This window comes from Gekko japonicus, unplaced genomic scaffold (assembly GCF_001447785.1).
Source record: "Gekko japonicus isolate JY-2015 unplaced genomic scaffold, Gekko_japonicus_V1.1 scaffold689, whole genome shotgun sequence".
Taxonomy (NCBI): Eukaryota; Metazoa; Chordata; class Lepidosauria; order Squamata; family Gekkonidae; genus Gekko; species Gekko japonicus.
In genome coordinates this window covers 88441-111383 of record NW_015174862.1, presented here as the reverse complement: position 1 = coordinate 111383, position 22943 = coordinate 88441, and the positions used below count along the sequence as shown (strand labels likewise).

Below are 22943 nucleotides of genomic sequence, written 5' to 3'. Positions count from 1 at the left end.
CGCCATGGCACCTAAAGCCATCACCTGGCCTGTAGCTACAGTGGGGCTATTGGTTGCTCCGCCCCCTTCCTTAAAGGGCCAGCCCCATGAGATTTTTTGAGAAGAAACGGGGGGGGGGGCGCATGGTCTCCCCCACTTCTTCTCAAAAGCATTTAAAGGGATCCTTTAAATGCTTTTGATAATTAGTGTGGGATGGCCTGCACCCCTCTCCCTCCCTCCAGCAAGATTTAAAGGGCCCTCCAGCTGATTGGTGGACCACATGCTCCCTGCCAATCAGCTGAAGGGCCTTTTAAATCTTGCAGGAGGGGAGGGAGAGGGGTGGTGCCCGCGGTCAGGCTTGGGGGGTGGAGTGGATCTGACAAAAAAATAATGGCAGCCCCACAAGAATTTTTTTTGCCCCACAAGGCCACAACATCCTGGCTATGGGCTGGGGATCCCTGGTCTAAAAAGATGCCCAGCTGAGCTTTGTGTTGTACATTATGGCTGCCAGCCTCTAAACTGAAGGCATGTGGTACTGAACATCTGCACACTAACTTGCAAAGAACCATGTATGGACCTCGCGCACATGCAATTTCACAGCAAATAATGCAGGCCCTCTTCATTGGCAGTTTGCTCCGCTGTGACCCATCAACAAAGATTTGCCTCATGCTGATATAAACCAAGTAGGAAAGGCAAACCTCATACAATTACTACTATTAATAGTAATAAACAGTATTCTTAGCGCATTTGGTGATGAGGTTTGAATGAGGCAGCTGAAACAATCGTATTAAGAGAGCTTTGCAGTTCTCCAAATTCACAGCAATTATCAACATCACTGAGATTATTGGAGCACAGAATTTAAAACGCATTAGAACAAAGCTGAACATTAAATTCTATTTATTTTACCGCATCAGGAAAACGGCAGCAGAAGGTAGGTGAGCCAGTGATTCAGGGGGGCAAAGGACAGAGGAAATCAAACTGGCATATTATTTGAAGAGCAGATGGGAAAAGTCAGTGATTAATTCTATTACTTTTGCATTCTTGAGGGAAATCAGGGGAAATGACTCTCTGCATTTATAACTCTCTGATCTGTTAACAGCTGCTAGAAACATCTAATTATTTACTTGGTAGGGGGAGCAATATATTTGTTTGCTTTGAACAAACAACCTGCCTGTCCTACAAATTAAACTTTCAGCAGAATTGAGGGTTTTTTGGTGGGTGGATTTATTCTCATATACACCATCTTTGGGAGGGGGAGAACACTGTGAACCTCTGTAATCACCGACTAACCCTAAACAAGAACAAAAACCCTCCTGATCACCTTTTAAAATATATTTCATGTCTGGCCATTACTGCCTGTAAGGCAGAGATGTTCCACCAGGCTTTTAGCTGAGGGCAGCAACGGGAGGCTTAAGGCCGGAACCCCCCCCCTTCTATGGCCCTCACTTGCCCTGCCCTGCGGGACAGCGATATGGCCAGCAAAGGGGGATTATTATATCACCATCTTTGGATTGATTTTAAGTTATTGATTTACTGTTGGTCAAATTTACTTATTTATTGATTGTGTTTTAAAGGTTTGTTGTTGTTCAGTCGCACAGTCGAGTCCAACTCTTCGTGACCCCATGGACCAGATCACGCCAGGCCTTCCTGTCTTCCGCCGTCCTCTGAAGTTTGCTCAATTTCATGTTCGTTGCATCTATGACACTGTCTAACCATCTCATCCTTTGTCGTCCTCGTCTTCTTTGACCTTTAAAGGTTTAGGAAATTGTAAATCACCCAGAGCCTGCTTGCAGGGTGGGCGATTCATAAGTTCAGTAAACAGTAATTAATAATAATAATACTTCCTTCTACTAAAGTTCTCCCCCTCTAACACAAAGCATGGACAGATTCAAGAGGGAACTGGATAAACATATGGAGCAGAGGTCCATCAGTGGCTATTAGCCACAAGGCATAGATAGGAACTTTCAGTCTGGGGCAAGTGATGCTCTGTATTCTTGGTGCTTGGGGGGGGGGGGCAACAATGGGAGGGCTCCTAGTTCCCTGGCCCCACTGGGGGACCTCCTGATGGCACCTGGTATTTTTGGCCACTGTGTGATACAGAGTGTTGGACTAGATGGGCCATTGGCCTGATCCAACATTGGCTTCTCTTATGTTCTTAAAGCCCTGACCTGGATGGCCTAGGCTAGCCCAGCCTCATCAGATTTTGGAAGCTAAGCAGGTTAGGCTCCGGTTAGTACTCAGATGGGAGACCACCATGAAGCCCAGGGTTGCTATGCAGAGGCAGGCAATGGCAAACCACTGCTGTTTTTCACTTGCCTTGAAAACTCCAGGAGGCCACCGTACATTGGCAGTGACCTGACAGCACTTTCCACCCACCATAACATAAAAGGCACCAGATTATCTCGGTCAGTAATTTCGCACCCCACCGACCTCCTGACAGCACTCCATTCCTCTGTAGGTCATGAATTCCAATCGAATGTGTGACCCATGTCCACTGACAACAGGAGGAGATGCAAGGACGGGTGAAGAGACAAGACTGGGGTGTTCTATTCGTGACGACGCGCTTCACCGTGAAAGAGATCTCCCGACGAAGGTGCCATGTTTGCAACGGTGTGTGGCAGAACCAGGCAGCAGCCCTGGGAGAAGCTCAGAAAAAGGAGCGCGGAGCTCCTCCAACACCAAGCAGCGGTGGCTGGAGGGGTCACATTCTCCGCTGGTGCCTTTTCCCATGAGGAGTTATTGAAGGACGAGGGTGAAACGGGCATCCGTACTGGTAGGTGTCAAGAGCTGCACTGCTGTTGACCGCCCCGAACGCTGGTGGCCACTGCTGCCCTAGAAGCCCTCTCTGCTGCTTGGCTGAGGATGCCCTAGAATCATAGAGTTGGAAGGGACCCTCCAGGCCCTCCTCACCTGTTCTCCTTCAGTGTCTCACAGAGGAGGCTCTGCTCCTCCGACCATACCAGTGTCATGAGCTGTGGCTGAGAGGAAGGAGACACCCCTTCCCTGTCCCTCTGTTATAGTCCCTCCCCAATCTCTCCCTTAGGTCTTGGTGTAAGGCTGACGAATCGGAAGCGACACCAGCCGGCATCACTGTGGGACTGACCACCTCACAGATGAGTCAGTCAGTCAAAAGGTCCAGATGCCTCAGGCGGCAAAACACCTAGTTATGCTTCTATTTGCATACACTGACTGATAAATATACCCTCGTGGACAAGGCATTAAGTTGTCATGATTTTGGCTCTGAGGTTTTGATCTTGGTCACAAGACCAAGCCCTGTCCCTAGATAGCCGAGGCTAGCCTGATCTTTGAAGCTAAGCAGGGTCAGCTTCAATGTACCCTTTAAGCTGTGGAGTCTTGTGAGCAAAAAATCTACTTTGTGAGCTACTGGCATTAAACTTGTGAGCAAGTGATTTGGCTACTGCATAAATTAGTTTGTTTGGAGCCATCCCTCCTGAGCTGAGACAAAAATCTGTGAGCCAGAGGCTAGAAAACTGTGAGCTAGCTCACACTAACTCAGCTTGAACACTGGTCAGTTCTGGCTAGAATTTGGATAGAAGACCTCCAAGGAATATCAGGGTTGTGACGCGGAGGCAGGCAACTGCGAACTGCCTCTGAACTTCTCTTGCCTTGAAAACCCTACAGAGTTGCCATAAGTCAGCTGTGACTTAATGGCAAAAAAGATAAAAAGACCGAAACTTATGTTTCATTTTATTTGAAAAAGAACTCTAGAAAAAGGGGGCATGGAGAAAGAGATTCAGTGCAGTATACTTTCAGGAATGTAACAAACCGGGCTTTTTTAAAAAAAATGTTGCCTTCTCATCTGTCAAAATATAAGGTGTACAGTCCAGTACCATACAAGAAACACAGATTTCACAAAGGATCCCAAAGACTAAGTTCCCAAGTGGCTTTTCTACAAACCTGCACTTTATTTACGTGCTACTGTCGATGTATATTTCACATCGCATTCCTGAGCCTTGAGGATAGCTATGTTTGGTACTGATAGTCAAATATTTCAAATACTCCCAAAATGTCCATTATCTTGAACCTTTTTTCTTTGACTGATCAGAGGAATGTATTTAAAGTGTTCAGAACGGCCAGACTTTCAGAGCATTTGGGATACAGTAAAGTTAATGGTCCAAAAATTAAAGGGGAGTGAACCTCTAACAAGGATGGGGGAGGGAGGAGGAACACTGCGACAGAGCAAGAAAACAACGATAATTTACAAACCAGTTTTTATTATAAAGGCTATTTTTTTCCTTGCTTGTAGAACCCTTTTCCTTCTTTTGTGCACAAACTGGAATACCAGGTCCAAGGAGAACACAAAAGCCACACTCCAAGTGCTCACTGGTCTGTCTGTTGATGAAATGGGGAATTTCAATCTCAAGAACCGCGGCCAGTCTCGTCTCTTCCACCTAAAACTTTACCTAACAGAAGTCATACAGGTAACTAAGCTTCCAGAACTGACAGAATAATAATAAAAATATTATCTTCATGATGCTCCTGAATAATTTGTAATGGCACTGAGTCTGAAGTATAATTAGGTGCAAAGCACAGGCCCTGCAGGAAGAAGCATGCACGCCTTATGGTCTCTTTAGCAAAAGAATACAGACAGCCACCATTGTCAGGCTAGTCACGTCCCAGAGACCTGCTGGGAGAATCTCCAGAATCCTGCACAAGTGAGATAAGAAGGGGATTTTAATCTAATTTGATCTTGTTAAATGGTATTACCTGGGCTTCTTGGCACGCAGCTCTCCTTAGCAGGTTATCGCTATCGGGGAAAAAAGAGAGAGAAAAGAACTGATGTTAGATAGCGGAATTTGGGGGAAAGGAAATAGGTGGAGGCATGCATTTAAAAAACCTACTCCTACTGCCGCTTTGGCACACGAAGCCCAGAGAGTGTATTTTTAAAAAGGAACTTCTTGGTGAGATGGTGGAAGGGGATCCTGTCACTTATATTTAATTTTGAAGCCACTTTCTCTTTCTTTGTTCATCTCCCTATATGCCTCTATTGCACCTGAGAACTCAATGCCTGCATAATGAGATTAGATAACTGAAGAACAACTCATCCACAGCATGGTCCTCTTGACCCTGAGCTCTATGTTGTACAAACAGTGATTAACTGAGATCTCCTCCTCCAACCTCACAAGAGTGGCATCATCCAGGTGCCCAGCCAGCCAACCAAATGCACAAGCCATTCTGATGTCCGATGGTAGCAGAATGTCAACTGCAGCAAGGCCAATGCATTGCGTTAAGGTCACACAGTTATGTAACTGAGGTGACGCATGGACAGCTTCAAGAGGGAAGCATATGGAGCAGAGATCCATCAGTGGCTATTAGCCACAAGGTACAGATAGGAACTCTCAGTCTGGGGCAGGTGATGCACTGTATTCTTGGTGCTTGGGGGGGGGGACAGTGGGAGGGCTTCTAGCATCCTGGCCCCACTGGTGGACAATGCTCCCTCTAAGCCGTGGAGTCTTGTGAGCAAAAATTCTACTTTGTGAGCTACTGGCATGAAAGTTGTGAGCGAGCGGTTTTGGCTGCTGCATAGATGGGTTAAAATTGCCACACCCACTCTGGAAGGTTACTGTCCCGCACAATGCTCCCTCTAAGTTGTGGCGTCTTGTGAGCAAAACTTCTACTTTCTATTCTGTTTCTTTTAAAAATATATATATATTTATTGGGTTTTCAAGTTATAAACAGTAACATAATAGCTTATAGACAATAACATCATCAAAAGTCGACATGTCAACCAGAAATACTTTTTAACAGCAACTAAATCAAATAAGAAATGTTCTAATATTCCCAAATTCATTCCATTAGTCAACCACTAACCAAGTACTAATCTCTACATATGCCATATCTATTCTGTTTCTTGTGTCTTTTCATTTCGTTTCTTTGTAAGATCTTTCTATGAAACCAATAAAATCTGTTTTTTAAAAAAATTCTACTCTCTGAGCTGCTGGCATTAAAGTTGTGAGTGAGCAATTTGGCTACTGCATAGATGAGTTTGCTCTGGAGCCCCATCCTTCCTGAGCGAAGACAAAAATGTGTGAGCTGGAGGCTAAAAAACTGTGAGATGGCTCACACTAACTCAGCTTAGAGGGAACACTGCTGGTGGACCTCCTGATGGCACCTGGTATTTTTGGCCACTGTGTGACAGAGTGTTGGGCTAGATGGGCCATTAGCCTGATCCAACATTGGCTTCTCTTATGTTCTTAGGTTGAGGCTCGCTCAACAGGCAGGATGAAGACAAGAACTGATTGCCCCAGGCCCACCCATACTGTGTGATAAAATGTCACAAGATGGCGACAAGATAGAGAATGCCCTGCCTCTCCTCTCTGTCACACCTCAACCTCCGCCAGCTCTAAGACCAGTTGCTAGGAAGCAACCCCAATTCTCAAGCGCTACGCTAATTTGGATCCTACCACATTGCAGAACCCCTTCTGGCTGAGAATGCCAGTGAAGGCCTGCATGTCTTAATGACCTACCTGCACACACAGTGCTGGGGACTAAGAGGCACACTGTAGCAGAGGCACAGGGGATTTATCCTCTGGTTAAACATCTGAGCTGAACAGGACTGCTGTCAGTTCTAGCCCCGCGCTGGTGTGAGCTACCAAGCCTTGCCCCCAGCTCGCCGCCCACCCAGCAGTTTGAAAGCTTCGGCGAGTACATAAAATGGGTACCACTCCTTAGAGAGGGTGGGCACACTAAACCCTCCGGTGATTTGAGCTGGAGTAAACCTACAAATTTGGCGTTGAATCCTTGTCTTTGGGACCTTTCCCTCCGAAAGCAACATAGATGCAGCTGTGGCCATACCAGGGAGACACCAGTTTCTCCAGTAGTGGAACTTCAATGTACCTCCAAACTTAGCTGTTATATGTTTTTAATTTGGTCTATCTTCATACTTGCCCTTCTTTCATTAAACTATCCTTGCCCAATCAAGACCCTGTAGGATTCAGTAAAATATGGCTCGAAGTGCTGTGCGGTTAAGGGGGTGAAGAACCAAAGGGCTGTATCCGTCTGGACGATCCACTTCCTATGAAAGTGGCATCCCTGTTCTCACTCTTCTCGCTCTGTCTGAAATGCTCTGGACTTGGCATGGGCACTGAGTTCGCCCATCAAGCAGTAAAACGGCATGGTGGCAAAAACCTCTAAGGTACTTCCTGATGCCTCAGGGTAGCTGGGATCAGAGTCCTGATGCCCGGGGGACAAGTGGAGGCTAGCTCTGTTTAGACAGGGGCTGGACTCACCTGAACTCTGTGCCTAAGGGCCACAAACCATTCTCTCAATACGACTCAAAAAGATTTCTTTTTGAAATTGCAAATTATTTTTGCAATTTTTGAAACTGCAGCAAATTATCTGGTTTATTACAGAACAACTAAGACTCTTTCCTGTTCTCCACTTACCCCTATCCATTGGAGCTCCATACCTTGTCCAACCTTACTAATATTACTGCCAAAGTAGCTTTTCTTGTGTTATAAAACTATTGATGTCAGATGAAGAATCAATTGGGAGAAATTCAAGCTAAGTAACAAGAGAAACTCAGTCAATAGGAAAACCTTTAGTGAAAATAATGGGACAAACAGAAACACGCCTTCTAAGTGAGAGGACGTATAAATAATGTATTACGCCGATACATGCCTAATTGGAATATTTATCAAAGTTTTCCTCGGAGGCATTAGTGCTCCCCTTAACATAATGTTTGCTCTTCAGATTCAAAGGAATAAATCTTGTGTGTTAAGAAAGAGGAACATTTCTTCATAAAACGAACAGCAGACCATTGATTAATTGCAGCAATTTTACTAAATACTAGTTAAAAACCAACTCTAGTTCTGAAATAGATTGGACACCCCTGCTCCATCTTTATCCACACAGAAGAGCCATACATACTTTATAAAGGAGGAAAATGTGAATTTTGCCCACCATATGACAACTTCTGGATAAAGATCCAATCCAGGCCTTGTTCTTATCAATGGGACTCCCCGTTGCCTTGTCACCCTAACCTGGATGGCTCTGGCTCACCTGATCTCATCAGATCTGGGAAGCTAAGCAGGGTTGGTCCTGTGGTTAGTATTTGGATGGGAAGCCACCAAGGAATACCAGGGACGCTATGCAAAGGCAGGCAGTGGCAGACGACCTCTGAATGTCTCTTGCCTTGAAAACCCTACAGGGTTGCCATAAGTTGGTTGCAACTTGATGGCACTTTCAACCACCATTGCCTTGTCACTAAGAGTCAAACTAGATGTGACGGCATCCGTAGGTCAGACCTGTGAACGCCGCCACCACTTTTAAACAACTTTTAAAATGCCAGTTTGGTGTAGTGGTTAAGTGCGTAGACTCTAATCTGGGAGAACCGGGTTTGATTCCCCACTCCTCCACTTGCACCTGGCTGGATGGCCTTGGGCAAGCCATAGTTCTGGCACAGCTGTTCTTGAAAAAAGAGCAGTTTCTGTCAAGAGCTCTCTCAGCCCCACCTACCTCACAGGGTGTCTGTTGTGGGGAGGGGAAGGGAAAGGAGTTTGTAAGCTGCTCTGAGACACCTTTCGGTAGTGAAGGGCAGGGTATAAATCCAATCTCTTCTCTTCTTCTTCTCTTAAAAATGCTGTGAGGGCCTGATTTTGATTGGCCCCACAGCATGGCAGCCTCAGGCTCTCTCCCCTGCACATTTTCAAGTGCCGAAACGGCTACACACACACCACAGGACTGGGCCTTCAGAGCATTTTTAAATTGCTTTAAAACGGCCTTGCTGCCCATGCATGGGACCCATGGATACTGTCACATGTAGTTTGGCCTGGAGCGTCAGAGGACCCAAAAAAGACAACTCCCTAAATGCTATCACTTAACTTTGCCGCAGGCCATCCCTTCACCTCATTTGCCATTTTCTACTTTTTGTTTACCACTATACAATAACAGCAATGACTCACTTAATACAATAAGCTTCCAATCAGTAGCAGGAGGGTGGGCAAGTTATATATTCGCTTGCTAAGTGCTCGTTGACTGAAAAGGCCAAGGGACTTTTGTTATCACTGTGGCAATATCCAGAGGGAAAGTATGAAGTCATTTTACCCGCTGCTTCAAATCGTGGCTTGCAACCCCTTCTGCCTTCTGGCAAAAAGTAATTCAGAGCTCAGCAATTTCTGGTTAATTAAGTGCTGCTTCGCTGCTATCCAATTTGACAATTACTTTCCAAGTAACTGGACCTGTCTGGCAAGCCAGAAAAGCAAGGGGGGGGGGGATAACCAAGATCATACCTCAGTTACTTAGGTAACTGAATCAGAATCAATACTGAACTAATTCCGCTTCTCAAGAAAGCTCTCCAACAACATAGATCAGAAAGGTAAATATTCTCTGCAACGTTCTTGTAAGTAATATCCCAGGTTGCTTCGGCAGATTTGTTCGGCTGTATTTTTCTGCACGGCGCAAGGCTGCCGTCTCCAACTCAGACCTCCAGCCGGTCCCTGGGTAAGACGAACAGGACCTAAATCTGTTATAAACCAAGCGGCTGCTTCTAAATGCTGTATCTGCCGTCGTGGCCTTTAGTTTTATAGGAGTGAAGGCAAGCTGGCAGCGCAGGTGGCAGGCCATTAGGAAAAGAAGAGCATTCTAATTGCTATTGATTCAAAAGCTTTCCATCCCCAAAAGGCTGGAAGGAGCAGGGCAGACCTTTATGTATCAAGACATTCCAGTGGGGTGGCTGTTTTAGCCTTATTGCAGCGAACACAGAAAGAAATCTCGAGGCACTTTAAACACGAACATGTTTGGTGTGGCTTCAGCATTTGTGAACTAGAATCGAATGCATTAGAAGCCTGAAATGTGGCAGATATATACAGAACAAAGAACAAACAGAAGGAAGAAAAGCTGATGAAAGGTTACTGTTTCCCCCCTCTATGCCTATGTGTGTGCATGCACATGCACAGAGCCTACATGATGTAGATTACCAGACCAGGACCAGGGAGGCTGGGGTTCAAACACCCATTGCACCATTAAGTGCACTGGGTAGTTAGGGCTGCCAGCTCCAGGTTGGGGAATACCCAGAGATTTTGGGGGTGGAGTCTGAGGAGGGCGGGGTTTGAGGAGGGGAGGGACCTCAATGGGGTATAATGCCATAGAGACCACTTTCCAAAGTGGCCATTTTCACCAAGCGAACTGATTTCTGTTGCTTGAAGATCACTTGAAATACCAGAAGGTCTCCAGCTACCCCCTGGAGGCTGGTAACCCTGGTCTAGAGTGAGTAACTTTCTCTCAGCTGCACTGTCCTCGCAGGGTTACTGAGAGGAGAAAGTATAGAAAGAATCACATATGTTTGAAACCTCTGATCTCCTCAGAAGCTTGATGGGATAAAAATGAATGAACAGAATGGAATAAACTGAAGCCACACTTCATGCGTCTGATGGCAAAACAAACGTTTGCCTTTGAGGCCCCACAATTCCTCTATCTCTTTATATGGTTAAGTTTGCTTTGGGGGGGGGGGAAGAGAACAGAAGACCTCTGGCACTATGAAACACTCGCTTTCATTTACAGACACACAGGTTTAGGAGGACTTGCAGGAGTTCAGACGCATGCCTGAAGGCAAGCAGTGCTAAGCTGAAAGCAACATCAAAAATCGGAAACCTAACATTATTTCCTCCTAAAGACCTGCTCCCCTCCCCACAAAAGAAGGAGCAGATTCACTCCTGAGGCAGCAGTCAATCACCTATTAGTATTCACTACCTCCCCCCACCCCCATGATCTGGGCCTAATGATCAAAGCCTATGGACAGCTAAGGAAAGCTACTCCGCATAAACATACAGGAAGGCTCAGAGGGCCTTGGGGAGGTGATTTTGGTAGAGAGAAAAAGACCTTTTTTTTCCAAACTAGATTGCTGGGTTATTTGTTCAAGCTTTGGCTCTGTTGTCTCAGACTGATAACAGTGACAGCTGTTAATGGGGGGCTTCGGGAGGCAAGTGAGAAGTAGAGGTGGTTTCCCATTGCCTTCCCCTGCAGAGTCTTCCTCGGTGGTCTCTCTTCCAAGTACTAACCCTGCTTAGCTTTCAAGATCTGATGAGATTGGACCAATGTTCCCTCTGAGCTGCAGAGCCTTGTGAGCAAAAATGCTACTTTGTGAGCAACTGGCATTAAAGTTGTGAGCTGGCGAATTGACTACTGCATAAATTAGTTTGCTCTGGAGCCATCCTTCCTGAGCAAAAACAAAAATGTGTGAGCCGGAGGCTAAAAACCTGTGAGCTAGCTCACACTAACTTGGCTTAGAGGGAACACTGGATTGGACTATACTGTGCCACTTCCCACTACCCCGGCAACAACAGAAAGCAAGAAACTTATCCTTGTGGTGATCTTGCGGCAATGGGCGTTCTGCCTCTCTACGCCCCACAAGCGCAGGCAAAGATAGTTTTATGCTCTTTCAAACTCATTTTGTGCAACTGTGCATTTGTCAAGTTTTGAACACTGTTATAAAATGGCACTGCAAATGATTCCATCACTAGAACTAAAGAAATAAACAGTACAGTATTATTTCCCCCATGCTACATATGGGATGGGATGAGGCTGAAAACTGCCTCAACCATATTTCAAAGGGAAGAGCTGGAAGAGCGCCCAATGACAAACCTGTCCAGCATTTTCATTGCAAATGGGGAGGAGAGGGGAGAAATAGAAATGCTTCATCCCAGGGCCCAACAAATCCCAAGTTCCCGGTCACCATGGCACCTAGAAATTTCACTGGGGCAACTAGACTGTTCAGCAATGATTTTATTATAGCATCTTAGCAGTTCTCAGTGGAAATACAAAGAGTTGTATCCAACTAGTTTCTTCACTGGTGAAAAGGCAACAGATTCTCTTTGGCCACCCAAAAGGCTGTGTCTGGGATCCACAGAGAAAAAAGCCATGTGTGGAACAGGGGCCCCTGCCACACAGGGGGAAAAAGCACTGGCAAAGTGCGGCTTTTTAAAGCCACACCAAGAGACACGCGGCGGCGGGATCACATAGATCCCCTGAGCCGCCGCGCACTTCCTCCCCGGCATGATCAGATGCTGGGGGGAAGCCACTGAAAGGGGAGTGAGGCAGCCGAACTGTGCATGTGTGCGCATGCGCAGTTTGGCCGGGAGCCTGGATTGCTCCGGACGACGGGCGCTGCAGCGATCCCATGGCCACACTTGATGTGGCGTTCCCGGTAAGTCCTCTTCTGGGGGTGGTTCTTTTTTATTGCAGGTTTTCAGCCTGAAGGGCCAGATCGGGGACGGGTGTCCGCCACTTCCCAGATGTTGCGGTGAGATCGCACCCGTTTGCTGCGCCCCCGATCCATCCCTCTCCCGGGCCAAAACCTTCCGTGTGACCGGGGCCAGGGACTGTTATATGGAGGGGAACTGGCCAAGAAGTAGTAAAAAAGCTGGCTGGATCCATCCCAAAGCTTATTTTATCATTTTGCCTCCAAACATTTTTGTTGTTGTACTACATAAAAATAAGCATGCACAAAGTTCTTGCTTGTTCGCACCACGTCGACTTCTACACTAGTTCCAAAATTCAATTTAACTGAGGTCTTAACAATAATAATGCAATTATGAGAAACTGCAGGTATCTGAAGAAGTGTATATGCACACAAAAGCTTATACCTAAAATTAAACTTTGTCAGTCTTAAAGGTGCCACTGGACTCAAAGTTCATTCTGTTGCTTCAAAATGAAGCTACCCACCTGAATCTACCAGCAGAGAAGTAAGACTCAGGATGGCTTCAAGAGGGAATTGGATAAACATATGGAGCAGAGGTCCATCGGTGGCTATTAGCCACAAGGTATAGATAGGGACTCTGGGGTAAGTGATGCTCTGTATTCTTGGTGCTTGGGGGGGGGGGTCAAAAGTGGGAGGGCTTCTAGTGTCCTGGCCCCACTGGTGGACCTCCTGATGGCAACTGGTATTTTTGACCACTGAGTGACAGAGTGTTGGACTGGATGGGCCATTGGCCTGATCCAACATTGGCTTCTCTATGTTCTTATGTTAGTTAGCTGTCTGTTGTGATGATGACAACCAGGCTTGAGCCACTGTGATACATCAAGTAGCATCTGGGAACCCAGGTTAAAATCTCCCCCACTCTGCTACAGAAATTTTCCGGGTGACCTTGGGCCAGTCACACACACTCAGCTTAATGTACCTCACAGGATTGTTGAGAGGATAAAATGGAAGAGAAGAGAATGCTGTAAACCATTTTCAGTTCCCATTGGGGAGAAAGGTGGGGTAGAAATGAAGCAAAGAAATAACTGCAATATTTATTTATATACTAGAACACTCCTGTTGAGAGAGCCAGTTAGGTGTAGTGGTTAAGAGTGGCAGGACTCCAATCTGGAGAACCGGGTTTGATCCCCCCACTCCTCCACATGAAGCCAGCTGGGTGACTTTGGGTCAGTCACAGCTCTCTCAGAGTTCTCTCAGCCCCACCTACCTCACAGGGTGTCTGTTGTGGGGTGGGGAAGGAGATTGTAAGCCACTCTGAGACTCCTTCAGGTAGTGAGGGGCGAGGTATAAAACCAACTATTTTTCTTTTTCCTGTCAATCTCATAAAATTATGAGAAGCTGTGAAGTACTCTGTGTGTCTTGAAGGGAAGGCAGGGTGAAAACGTACTCGACAAATACCAGAAACTAGAAGTCATTTGTTGATCTAGTATTTGTTTGTTTTACATGACAGACCACAGTCGAACTATCACAAACAAGTTTACATCACATGTCAATTGTAATGCCTGCCTTTGGGAACGTCACCATTTTCTTCTTCAGATGTTCCAATGTTTACCATTTTTATTCAGTTCCAATGCAATAAAACTTACAAACCCTGGGCATTCCATTTCTCACGCTCTTGGGGACTACTTACCAGCTCCTAAGTTATCGTCTAGCTAACTGCTGCCTGCATCACTACATGACGGGAAAAGCGTCAGAACAGATGCCCTAAATCGGTCACTGCCAAACTGTGCATGGTGGCACACGAATATGAAAATTAACTGAGGACTCCTAAGGGGCTCTGGACACATCTCTATCCTATCAGCATTCTATGACAGCTTGTACCTCTGCTCTATCACTGCACCAAGCATGGATCAGCCGCGCACGAGGCAGAGATATATCTGCACTCAGAAGTCTGAGTATCTGAAGAAGTGAGCAGTGACTCACGAAAGCTCATGCCCTGCCACAAGTTTTGTTAGTCCTTAAGGTGCTACTGGACCCTTGCTCTTTTCTACTGCTAGAGCTCTGTAAGAGGTACTGCTCTGAGTGTGGGAGCCTCCCTCCCACCTTTTTCGGGTGCAAGAGTGAAGTGCGTCTTCAATTCTAAATGGCCTGCAAAGAAACAGAGAAGTATTGGGTGCTAGGAGTTCTGCTCCAGCCCAGTTGTCTTTAACACAGGTGAGGATCTTCAGGTGGGTTGTACGGCAATCCCCTACAGTGCTACGGCACATGAGTGGAGCCATAGGCCAATGAGACAAGGTCACTCAGTGGGGGAGACTCCTCTACAGCTCCGACCCTTGGCTTGTTGCTTCACTACAGTAAACTTCTTGGTGCTCGGCTTACCGTAGTTACTCAAAAGGTAAATGACCTTGAATGTAAGATAAAAATGTTAAGGTAAAGGTTTCCCTTGCTCGAAAGCTAGCTGAATCCGACTCTAGGGGGCGGTGCTCATTTCTGTTTCCAAGCCAAAGAGCCAGCGCTGTCCGAAGACATTTCCGTGGTCATGTGGCCAGCATGACTAAACACCAAGGCGCATGGAACGCTGTTACCTTCCCACCGAAGTGGTACCTACTTATCTACTTGCAATTTCTTGCTTTCGAACTGCTAGGTTGGCAGGAGCTGGAACTAGAGATGGGAGCTCACTCCATCATGCGGCACCCGGGTCTCTAACTGCTGAACTACTGACCTTCCACAGCCTGCAATTCAGCGTCTTAACCACTTGAACCACTGCAGCTCCTAATTCCAGGGAGTCAAAGGCTAATCTAAAGCAATGTTGAGCTAAAGCAACACCCTTTTCATTAGAAGACCCAGCGATGGTAGAAACCAACGCACAAGATTGTGCTAAGCTTTTAATCTGTTATAAAAGGGCACAATATAAGTCGACTCAAAAGCGCGCCTCAAGCACAGTAATTGAGCCACAGATGTCAACAACAACCAAGACTCCTTTGCAAAGTGACACACATATTGTTGTGAAACTGCTGTCAGAGTAAAGGCTAATGGATCTCTACCGATTTGCCTAAAAGAGCACCTGATGGGGGGGAGTGGGGGCTTTGACGAAAGACAGGAGCGGCCTTAGGGCAGGCTCAGTTTGGAAAGGAGAGGAAGAGGCAACTGAAAATTGCTTGGAAAGTGAAATGCTTTGTGATGTTCAATCTCTCAGGGGATCTGATGTGGGCTGGCGGATCTGCTGCCCTGTAGGAGTGCCTTTTTGCCTCCACTTGCACTCTGCTTTTGAATTTGCCCTACAAAAATGCCACCAGCCTCCAGTGCTCCTTCCCCCAAAAGAAACCAAACCCAGCTGCATTGCTGCTGGAACTTCACACCATTCACAAAAGTGGGGATCAAATAATGGCATGGTTCTTTATTCATCCTTACCAATGTTGCTCGGCATTTCATGTGTCCTTATTTAAACATCTGAACCCACCTATCCTGGAGCATCCAGTGTGATAATGTAAAAGAAGTCAAAAGGTGGGCTGCTAATACTGCAGAGTGAGCTCAAAAGACTGACCATGCACAAAAATGGAAATATCTTTCATTCTGTCAGAAACAGGCTCAGATTAGGTTCTGGAGAATGAAGCAATCTTACAATACAATCCTACATAGAGTTACCCCAATCTAAGCCCATTCACTGAATAATGTGGGACTTACTTCTGAGTAGACCTGCTTAGGCAAGCTCCCTTAATGTCTCCAGTCTGCTTCCAACAAAGAATAACACATTTATCAACACTCCCAAATTTTAAAAGCGGAGCCTTTTGCTCCTCATTACCTAGGATTTTCAAGAGTGTTTTTTCACTGTTTTATTCCTCTCTTTATCACCACACTCCATGAAACAAGAATCAGTGCTAGGCTATTCAAATTATCTTCCAGGGGGAAACAACAACAACAACACAAACTGATCTATTCCCAGCCTGCCAAATCTACTAAAGTTAAAGCCAAACTTGGGGCAGTGCAACTACGCACTGGATTGAGCCAGCTAATTGAAAAAAAACACAGAGGTCCACAGGGAGAAGAGAAATTGTGAAACAGTAAAGATTGGCTTCCTCAAGTCTTCTGCTTCGATCCTGGAAGGACTGGACATAACAGAAAGAGGAACCAATTAAACTCTCCTCTTTTCCGATATATATAAACCCAGAACAAGGGCTTAGGGCAATGTATGATAAGTACAATATTTATTTCAACCAACGAAAGCAAAACACTGTAACAGCAAACTGACAACAATAGAGCCAAATTGCATTTTGTGGTTTTTTCCCCATTGCAATAATAGATATGCTCCTATTCTCTGAAGGAAAAACGGGAAGACTGCTTCATTAAAAAAAAAAATTACTACCCCTCCCACTTTTGTGGGTGTACATGCTGGAATTAACCCCTCCCCACCACAGTCCCTCTTTGTCCAGAGTCCCCCATTAACAGGATACGAACAAAGCGCTATCTTCTCAAAGGAGCAAACTTGACAAAGATACACTCTTGACAATTGGCTCCGTACGGTGCAAATCAAACACCACTGAAAGTCAGAAGCAGTCAGAATGCAGAGAAATGATTCTTCACCCGTCTTCAGATCCATACACAAAAGCTTAAACCCAGAATTAAACTTTGTTGGTCTTAAAGGTGCCACTGAACTCAAACTGTGTTGCTTCAGACGATCATGGCTACCCACCTGAATCTTTCTTCCTCCCAGGTATCTATATAAAAGGTTACAACCTTTACAAGGTGAATTAGCACTCTGTGAATGCTCAGCAGCTAACCTGAAATTACATTTACATGCAGTCAAGTCAAAAGGCTGGGGAAAGTTAAATACGTGAACAGAGTGTGAATAAAGAATTTGGAAACTTTTAAGTATGTTCTGCCTGCCTTTTCATTTACCATCATACGGGGTAACTTTTAAACCTAGGGTGAAATTATCTTAACCCCATGCCTTTTTTTTTGGTAACCAACGATTGCTTATACAAATATTTTCCTTCTTTTTCTGAACTTAGTATGATTGGTCTCTGAAGCCCCACGCCAAAACCTAACTTGGCCCATACTTACCAAGATACAAAGAGAAGATAGAGAGATGCCTATGTGGACATGAATAACTCTTAACAAGCAAGATTTCAATGGTTTTCCTCCCGTGCCCTTGATGGTTTGGTTTAGGAGGGTGACCCTTGAATTGGAAAGAAGTTTCTTGACTAAATAGAGGGTCTGGGTTGCAGGTTACCACAAGAATACTGCTAAGTCCTTATCTAGTGGTGACAGCAAAAAAAAAAAGAACCCTAGTTGGGAGGTGGGAAGAATAGTCACTGGGCAGACGCTATATGCTGCTGGGGGTTGGATCAGAGCAATAACAGATCACACTGATAGCCCACTATTAAGATTCCTATATAATATCCTGGGAATCCCTTGATGTGTGTCAGGAATAGCTCTGAGAGCCGAGGTTGGGGGAGACACCCTTTGAAGCAAAGGCCTGGGGCAGAGTATTCAATCTAAATATTAGGATTCTAAAATCAAATCCATAATCAAGTCTCCTCGGATTAGTCAAGGTGGACCATCACACAAGTAACTGGGACAGATTACTGGATCATAAATTATCAGGTTTGGGCATTACCCATGATGGGACAGAAACAATGAATAAACAAGAATTGGCCCAGTTCATTAGAAGACGTCTGAGGGACTTTAATTATGACAGTATGTTGATTAGAGTTCGCAGAGCATGTTCATCTTCCACAGTAGGCATTCTCCCTCCAACAAATATGCCAAACCATCTACCTGAGCTAACTCTTCCAAAGTACAGAACGGTGTTCATGCTTGTGCACCTGAATGTTAGGAGGATTCAATGGAATTCCATATTCAGACAGAATCTGTAATTGTCACAAAAAACGGAATCAATTCTGTGGATCACAATTTTTTGGACTGCTCCAGATTTCCAGATCTAGGAGCTGAACTGATCTCTCCATTATTTAACCAGGACTTTGTCTCTTCAGAAGTTAAATCATCTTGGTTGCTCAGAGATAAACAAACTACTTTGTTTGTGGCAAAGTTTCTGGCAGCGGTTGTTAGCTTACATGATAACTTTTGTAGTAGCGTTTAGGCTCTCCTTTTTTGGGGTGAGGGTTTGCTGTTTATGACTCTGATTGCGAAAACAATAATTAAGAAGTAAGTTAGACTGAAAAATAATTACCAGTGCTTTCCATACAGCCAGTTTCCTCCCCAGGTGAGCAGGCCGATCCCAACAGTAGTCTTCTTCCAATTGTTTCTAAGGGTTTGAAACATTTTGATCACCTTGGCCATGTTTTGTTTTACTCCACAGCACACCTTACAAGGATTCCGATGTGAAGAAATGGTAGTCTAGAACATCCATGTGATAAACTACAAATAATAAGAGTAATAGTCACAGAAATGGCTAAACGTTTGTTGATCTTAATTCACTTGCTTCTTTTCCAGAAAGCGGATTTATATAGGTAACGGCCCAGTTTAAAGAGGATGCTATGCAGTCCAAGGTCCCATGGGTAAATACTTTGACCTTTCCAATATCACATTTCAGTCAGGCCTTAAGCTTGAGCAAGGCACAGATCTTCCTTGTCAACCCTGCAAGGGTGTCACATTTAAACCGAGTTGCAACCCATGCAAAGCAGCTATGCATGTCTAGGTTGAACAACCACAATGTGTAACTCACCAGCACTGCATTTGAATCAAGCTTCAGACATGATGTTAGCAAGCAAAACAACTCACCCATGAGACTTTGTGCTTCCACAGCATGTGAACTGGTCTGCTACCCATGCAAAACAGTTCTGCACACTTGGCACGTTCACCCGGGCCACTGCTGTGCTGGCCCACAAATGAAGCACAACACGCTGTGTGAGTGCACAAATCAGCTTGCCCATTATGAAATCCACCACCCAAGGTAACTGTCCTGCCTTTGCAGAATGAGATGGCAGAGAGCCAGTGTTGTGTAGTGCTTAGAATGTCACTCTAGAATCTAGATTTGAGTCCAGTCGCACCTTAAAGACCAACGAGATTTCCAGGATATAAGGTTTGAGAGTTAAAATTCCCTTCATGAGCCTAGCTTATACCCAACCAGGGTATAAGCTAGGCCAGGAGTTCCCAGCACCTTCTGTGGTGCCCACCATTTTTAGTAGGGCTGCCAAGCCGCGGCGGGGGATCCGCACGTCTTCACAGGATCCCTGCCACGGGGGACAGCGACGCGTAGCGTCTGGCAGAGCGACGCGTAGCTTCTGGCAGAGCGACGTGTAGCGTCATCCTGGCGACGGCGGTGCAACGCGTATCGCTGTCCCCCGAGGCAGGGATCCTGTGAAGACGTGCGGATCCCCTGCCGCGGCTTGGCAGCCCTAATTTTTAGAACGTCAGCAGGGCCAGGTGGGGCTCTTGCCTAGCAGGGCTTCTGATTGGCCTTTGGAGATTTGACTGACTGTGCAGATTTTTAAAAAAACAATACTTGGGGAACAGCTACCAACACAGCACAAGGATCCTCACCATGTGACTGAAGGTAAGCTGTGGCAGCCATTTTGTGGCTGGCTCCACCTTTTGTGGCAGCCATTTTACAGCTGTACCCACCTAGAATTCCAAAGGTGCCCATGGATTAAAAAGTTCTGGGGCCCCTGGGCTAGGCTGAGAGGGGGAGCTGTGTGTCATCCAGTAGGTACTGCCCTTTCACTAGTCTCTTTTAGAACTGCATCTTCGGCCAGAAGCTACGGGTTAGTGGCGGGTGTGCGATGCTTGCCAGATGTTGGCATCTGATTGCGCTGGTTTAATCCGCCCTCAATCCGTCTGTTTCGTGGGGCAAATCCTCCTGTGTGACCCGGGCCAAAGTAAACTTCTTTGGCCCTCCACAGGGGGAAAAGGTCAGATATAAATGAAGTAAATAAAGTAAAGGTCAGATATAAATGAAGTAAATAAACTTAATGCACCACTGCAGACTGGTTCAGCCTCTTCCCCTCTGCACTAGTTGTCTTCCAGCTGAGAGCTTTATAAAGCAAAGGTGCAGACAAAAATGCTCATCCCGCAAACACTGACATATACTTGAAGAAGAAGAAATTGGATTTATACCCCACCGTTCACTACCCAAAGGAGTCTGAGTGGCTTACAATCTCCTTTCTCTTCCCCTCCCCACAAGAGACACCCTGTGAGGCAGGTGGGGTTGAGAGAGTTCTGTCAAGAACTGCCCTTGAGAGAACAGCTCTGAAAGAACTTATGACTGACCCAAGGTCACTCCAGCAGCTGCATGTGGAGGAGTGGGGAATCAAACCCGTTTCTCCCACTGCTCTTAACCACTACACCAAACTGGCTCTCGGTACGCTGAAGTGCTACAATCCATTCAGCCACCTCACTCTGCTGCATGGGTACATTTCACTTGTTACCCGGCTACATTTTATTTATTTACAACATTTATTGCATGGCTTCGGCCTCCTCTAGACAGGCAGCAGCAATGTGGTAGCATGGGCTAAGCAAGTGTAGACTGCGGGCAAGATATGCCATCTCTCAGTGCTCTATAGCATCAAAGACACCTCTGCAAAGAGAAAATTAGCACAGCAGACGGAGAGCTGGGCTAGAGCCATTCTGTGCTGTTTTTCAGGACAGGACACTGTCTATGCAGACCAATGTCCTCTGAAAAGGTACAACCCAGTCTACCACCTAACTGCCCTTGAGAGAACAGTCAGTCTACAGCAGTCAGCCCTGGGTGGTAAAATCCTGACCAGGTGGCACCGTCCCCCTCCTGCCTCTTGAAGCTGCCTTCTACTGAGTTACACCATTCGCCTGAGTCAGATCACTGGGCTTTCAAGGTCAGTTTTACTTACTCTAAGTCGCAGTGACTCCCCGGGGTCTCAGATTTTTCACATCACCACCTCCTGCTCGATCCCTTTACCTGGAAATGCCAGTGAGCCACTGTCTCTCTCCTTTGAGAGCCCTGTCCACTGTACTCCACCATACAACTCGTGCAGCATGAGGAAGAAAGTCACAGGTGGGGTTGTCAACCTCCAGGTGGGGCCTGGAGTTCTCCTGGAATTAGAACTGCTCTCCAGACTTATAGAGATCAGTTCCCCTGGAGCACATGGCCGCTTCAGAGAGCCACCTTAATGGCATCATATTCCCACAGAGATCTCTCCCCCCTCCTTAAATCCAACCCTCCCCAGGCACCCCCCCAAAAAAAAAAATCTCTAGGGATTTTTTTAAAGCCAGAGAGTGGCAACCCTAACAAAGGCTAAAGCTTCGGTTTTCCCACATTGCTACCAATGTTCCCTCTAAGCTGAGTTAGTGTGAGCTAGCTCAGAGTTTTTTAGCCTCCAGCTCACAGATTTTTGTCTTGGCTCAGGAAAAATGGCTCCAGAGCAAGCTAATTGACGCAGCAGCTAAATCACTCGCTCACAACTTTAATGCCAGGAGCTCACAAAGTAGAATTTTTGCTCACAAGACTCCACAGCTTAGAGGGAGCACTGATCGCTACCTAAGTGCACCTGGAACCAGTCACTCAGGCAAACATCCTTCACAGGGCTGTCGCTATGAAAGGGAAGGGAAGAGGAAGCGAGCGTCTACACTGGGCATCTAGCGCCACGTTTGTTATAAACGTAGACCTAAAACGAAACAGATTCATGAATACTGCGGCAGAATTAAGGAGGCCGACCTGTCGGCTCTTCCCGGGGCAGCCTCCTTCGGCACGTGGAGTCCTTGACCTCTTCTTCTTCGTCCTCCTCCTCCTCCTCGCCGCACCCTCTGCATGGGGCAGGCGCCCGGCTTCTGTCAGTGCTGCCCCGTTGCTGCGAGGTGGCTGAAGGGGTAGGGAGCGGAGGCTTCCTTCGAGCGAACGCCGGCGCGCCTTCTCCCCAGCCGGCCCCTAAAGAGCGCCGCTTCCTGGCCCGGCGTTGCTCTTCCCCCGTCTCCAGTGGAAACACTGAGCCGCCTCGCCTTAGTTCCGCGCAGGCCGGGGCCAGCCACCACCCCTGGGCCAGCGGGCGGCGTTATTCCTCGTAAGGGAAACCGGGAAGGGGGGGGGGGGTTCTGGCCGGGCTGCAGTGGGAGACGAGAGACACACACCCCCTCCCTCCGCCCTTTAGTGCTTAATTTGTGTGAAAAGAAACGGCGGCAAAGCGAAGTTAAAGTTACCCCCCCAGTGGATGCAAGGAAGCAGCTGGCTTCGAGGAAAAGTAGGATCGCCTTCGAAAGCGGCTACTCGAGGGACTGTGAAGAAGGGAGAGGCGTTTCAGCCCCCTCCTGAAATCACAAGCCCCCAAGTCTCCTGGGGGAGGAAGCCAGGACAGCAGAAAGGCAGGATAACAGTGTGGCTGGGTGTTGAAGGGCTGATGTTTTTATTTTTTGTTCCTGACAGAATGAAATTCACGTGAAGTATGGAAACCATGGGGTGCTGCGTTTAGAGGACTGGCTGCAGGACTCAAGTTCTAGGGTTACCATATTTCGAAAAGTTTTCCCGACTGACTACTTCAAACAAGTGATCCAATGCTCCCTCTAAGCTGTGGAGTCTTGTTAGCAAAAAACAGAAATGTGTGAGCCGGAGGCTAAAAAAACTAGCTCAGCATAGAGGGAACACTCACTATGACAAATCTCATTTTAAATACCCCTAACCATTTAAGCTGTGATTTGATATTCCTAACCTTCCAGCCTGTTATGTATTGAGCCTAAGCCATCCCTGAGTGTGGACCATGAATGGGTGAGCTTGCTCCCCAAGAACAATAGCTGACCAGGATCCTGGAATTGACCTGTAGATAAGCAGTGTAATAATAATAGCGTATCCTTGGGAGTGGGTGGATGTGAGGTGTGGTGTTTG

The 22943-nt window shown here is 46.5% G+C and overlaps 1 protein-coding gene across 3 annotated transcripts in view; it reads right to left on the bottom strand.

Annotated features, from left to right (window-relative positions):
• AGK (acylglycerol kinase) overlaps positions 1 to 22003 on the bottom strand; it is a 67163-nt gene extending 45160 nt beyond the window's left edge. For 2 of the 3 annotated variants that reach the window (XM_015424708.1, XM_015424710.1), the window contains exons 1-3: positions 21786 to 21856; positions 18327 to 18514; positions 4708 to 4747 (exon numbers count right to left, since the gene is read on the bottom strand). In XM_015424708.1, coding sequence (XP_015280194.1) covers positions 4708 to 4747; positions 18327 to 18436 — 150 coding nt within the window. In that variant the 5' untranslated portion in view covers positions 18437 to 18514; positions 21786 to 21856. Of the gene's footprint in view, positions 1 to 4707; positions 4748 to 18326; positions 18515 to 21785 lie in introns of all 3 variants that reach the window. The other variant, XM_015424709.1, reaches the window with a different exon arrangement.
• Between the last annotated feature and the right edge of the window lie 940 nt (positions 22004 to 22943).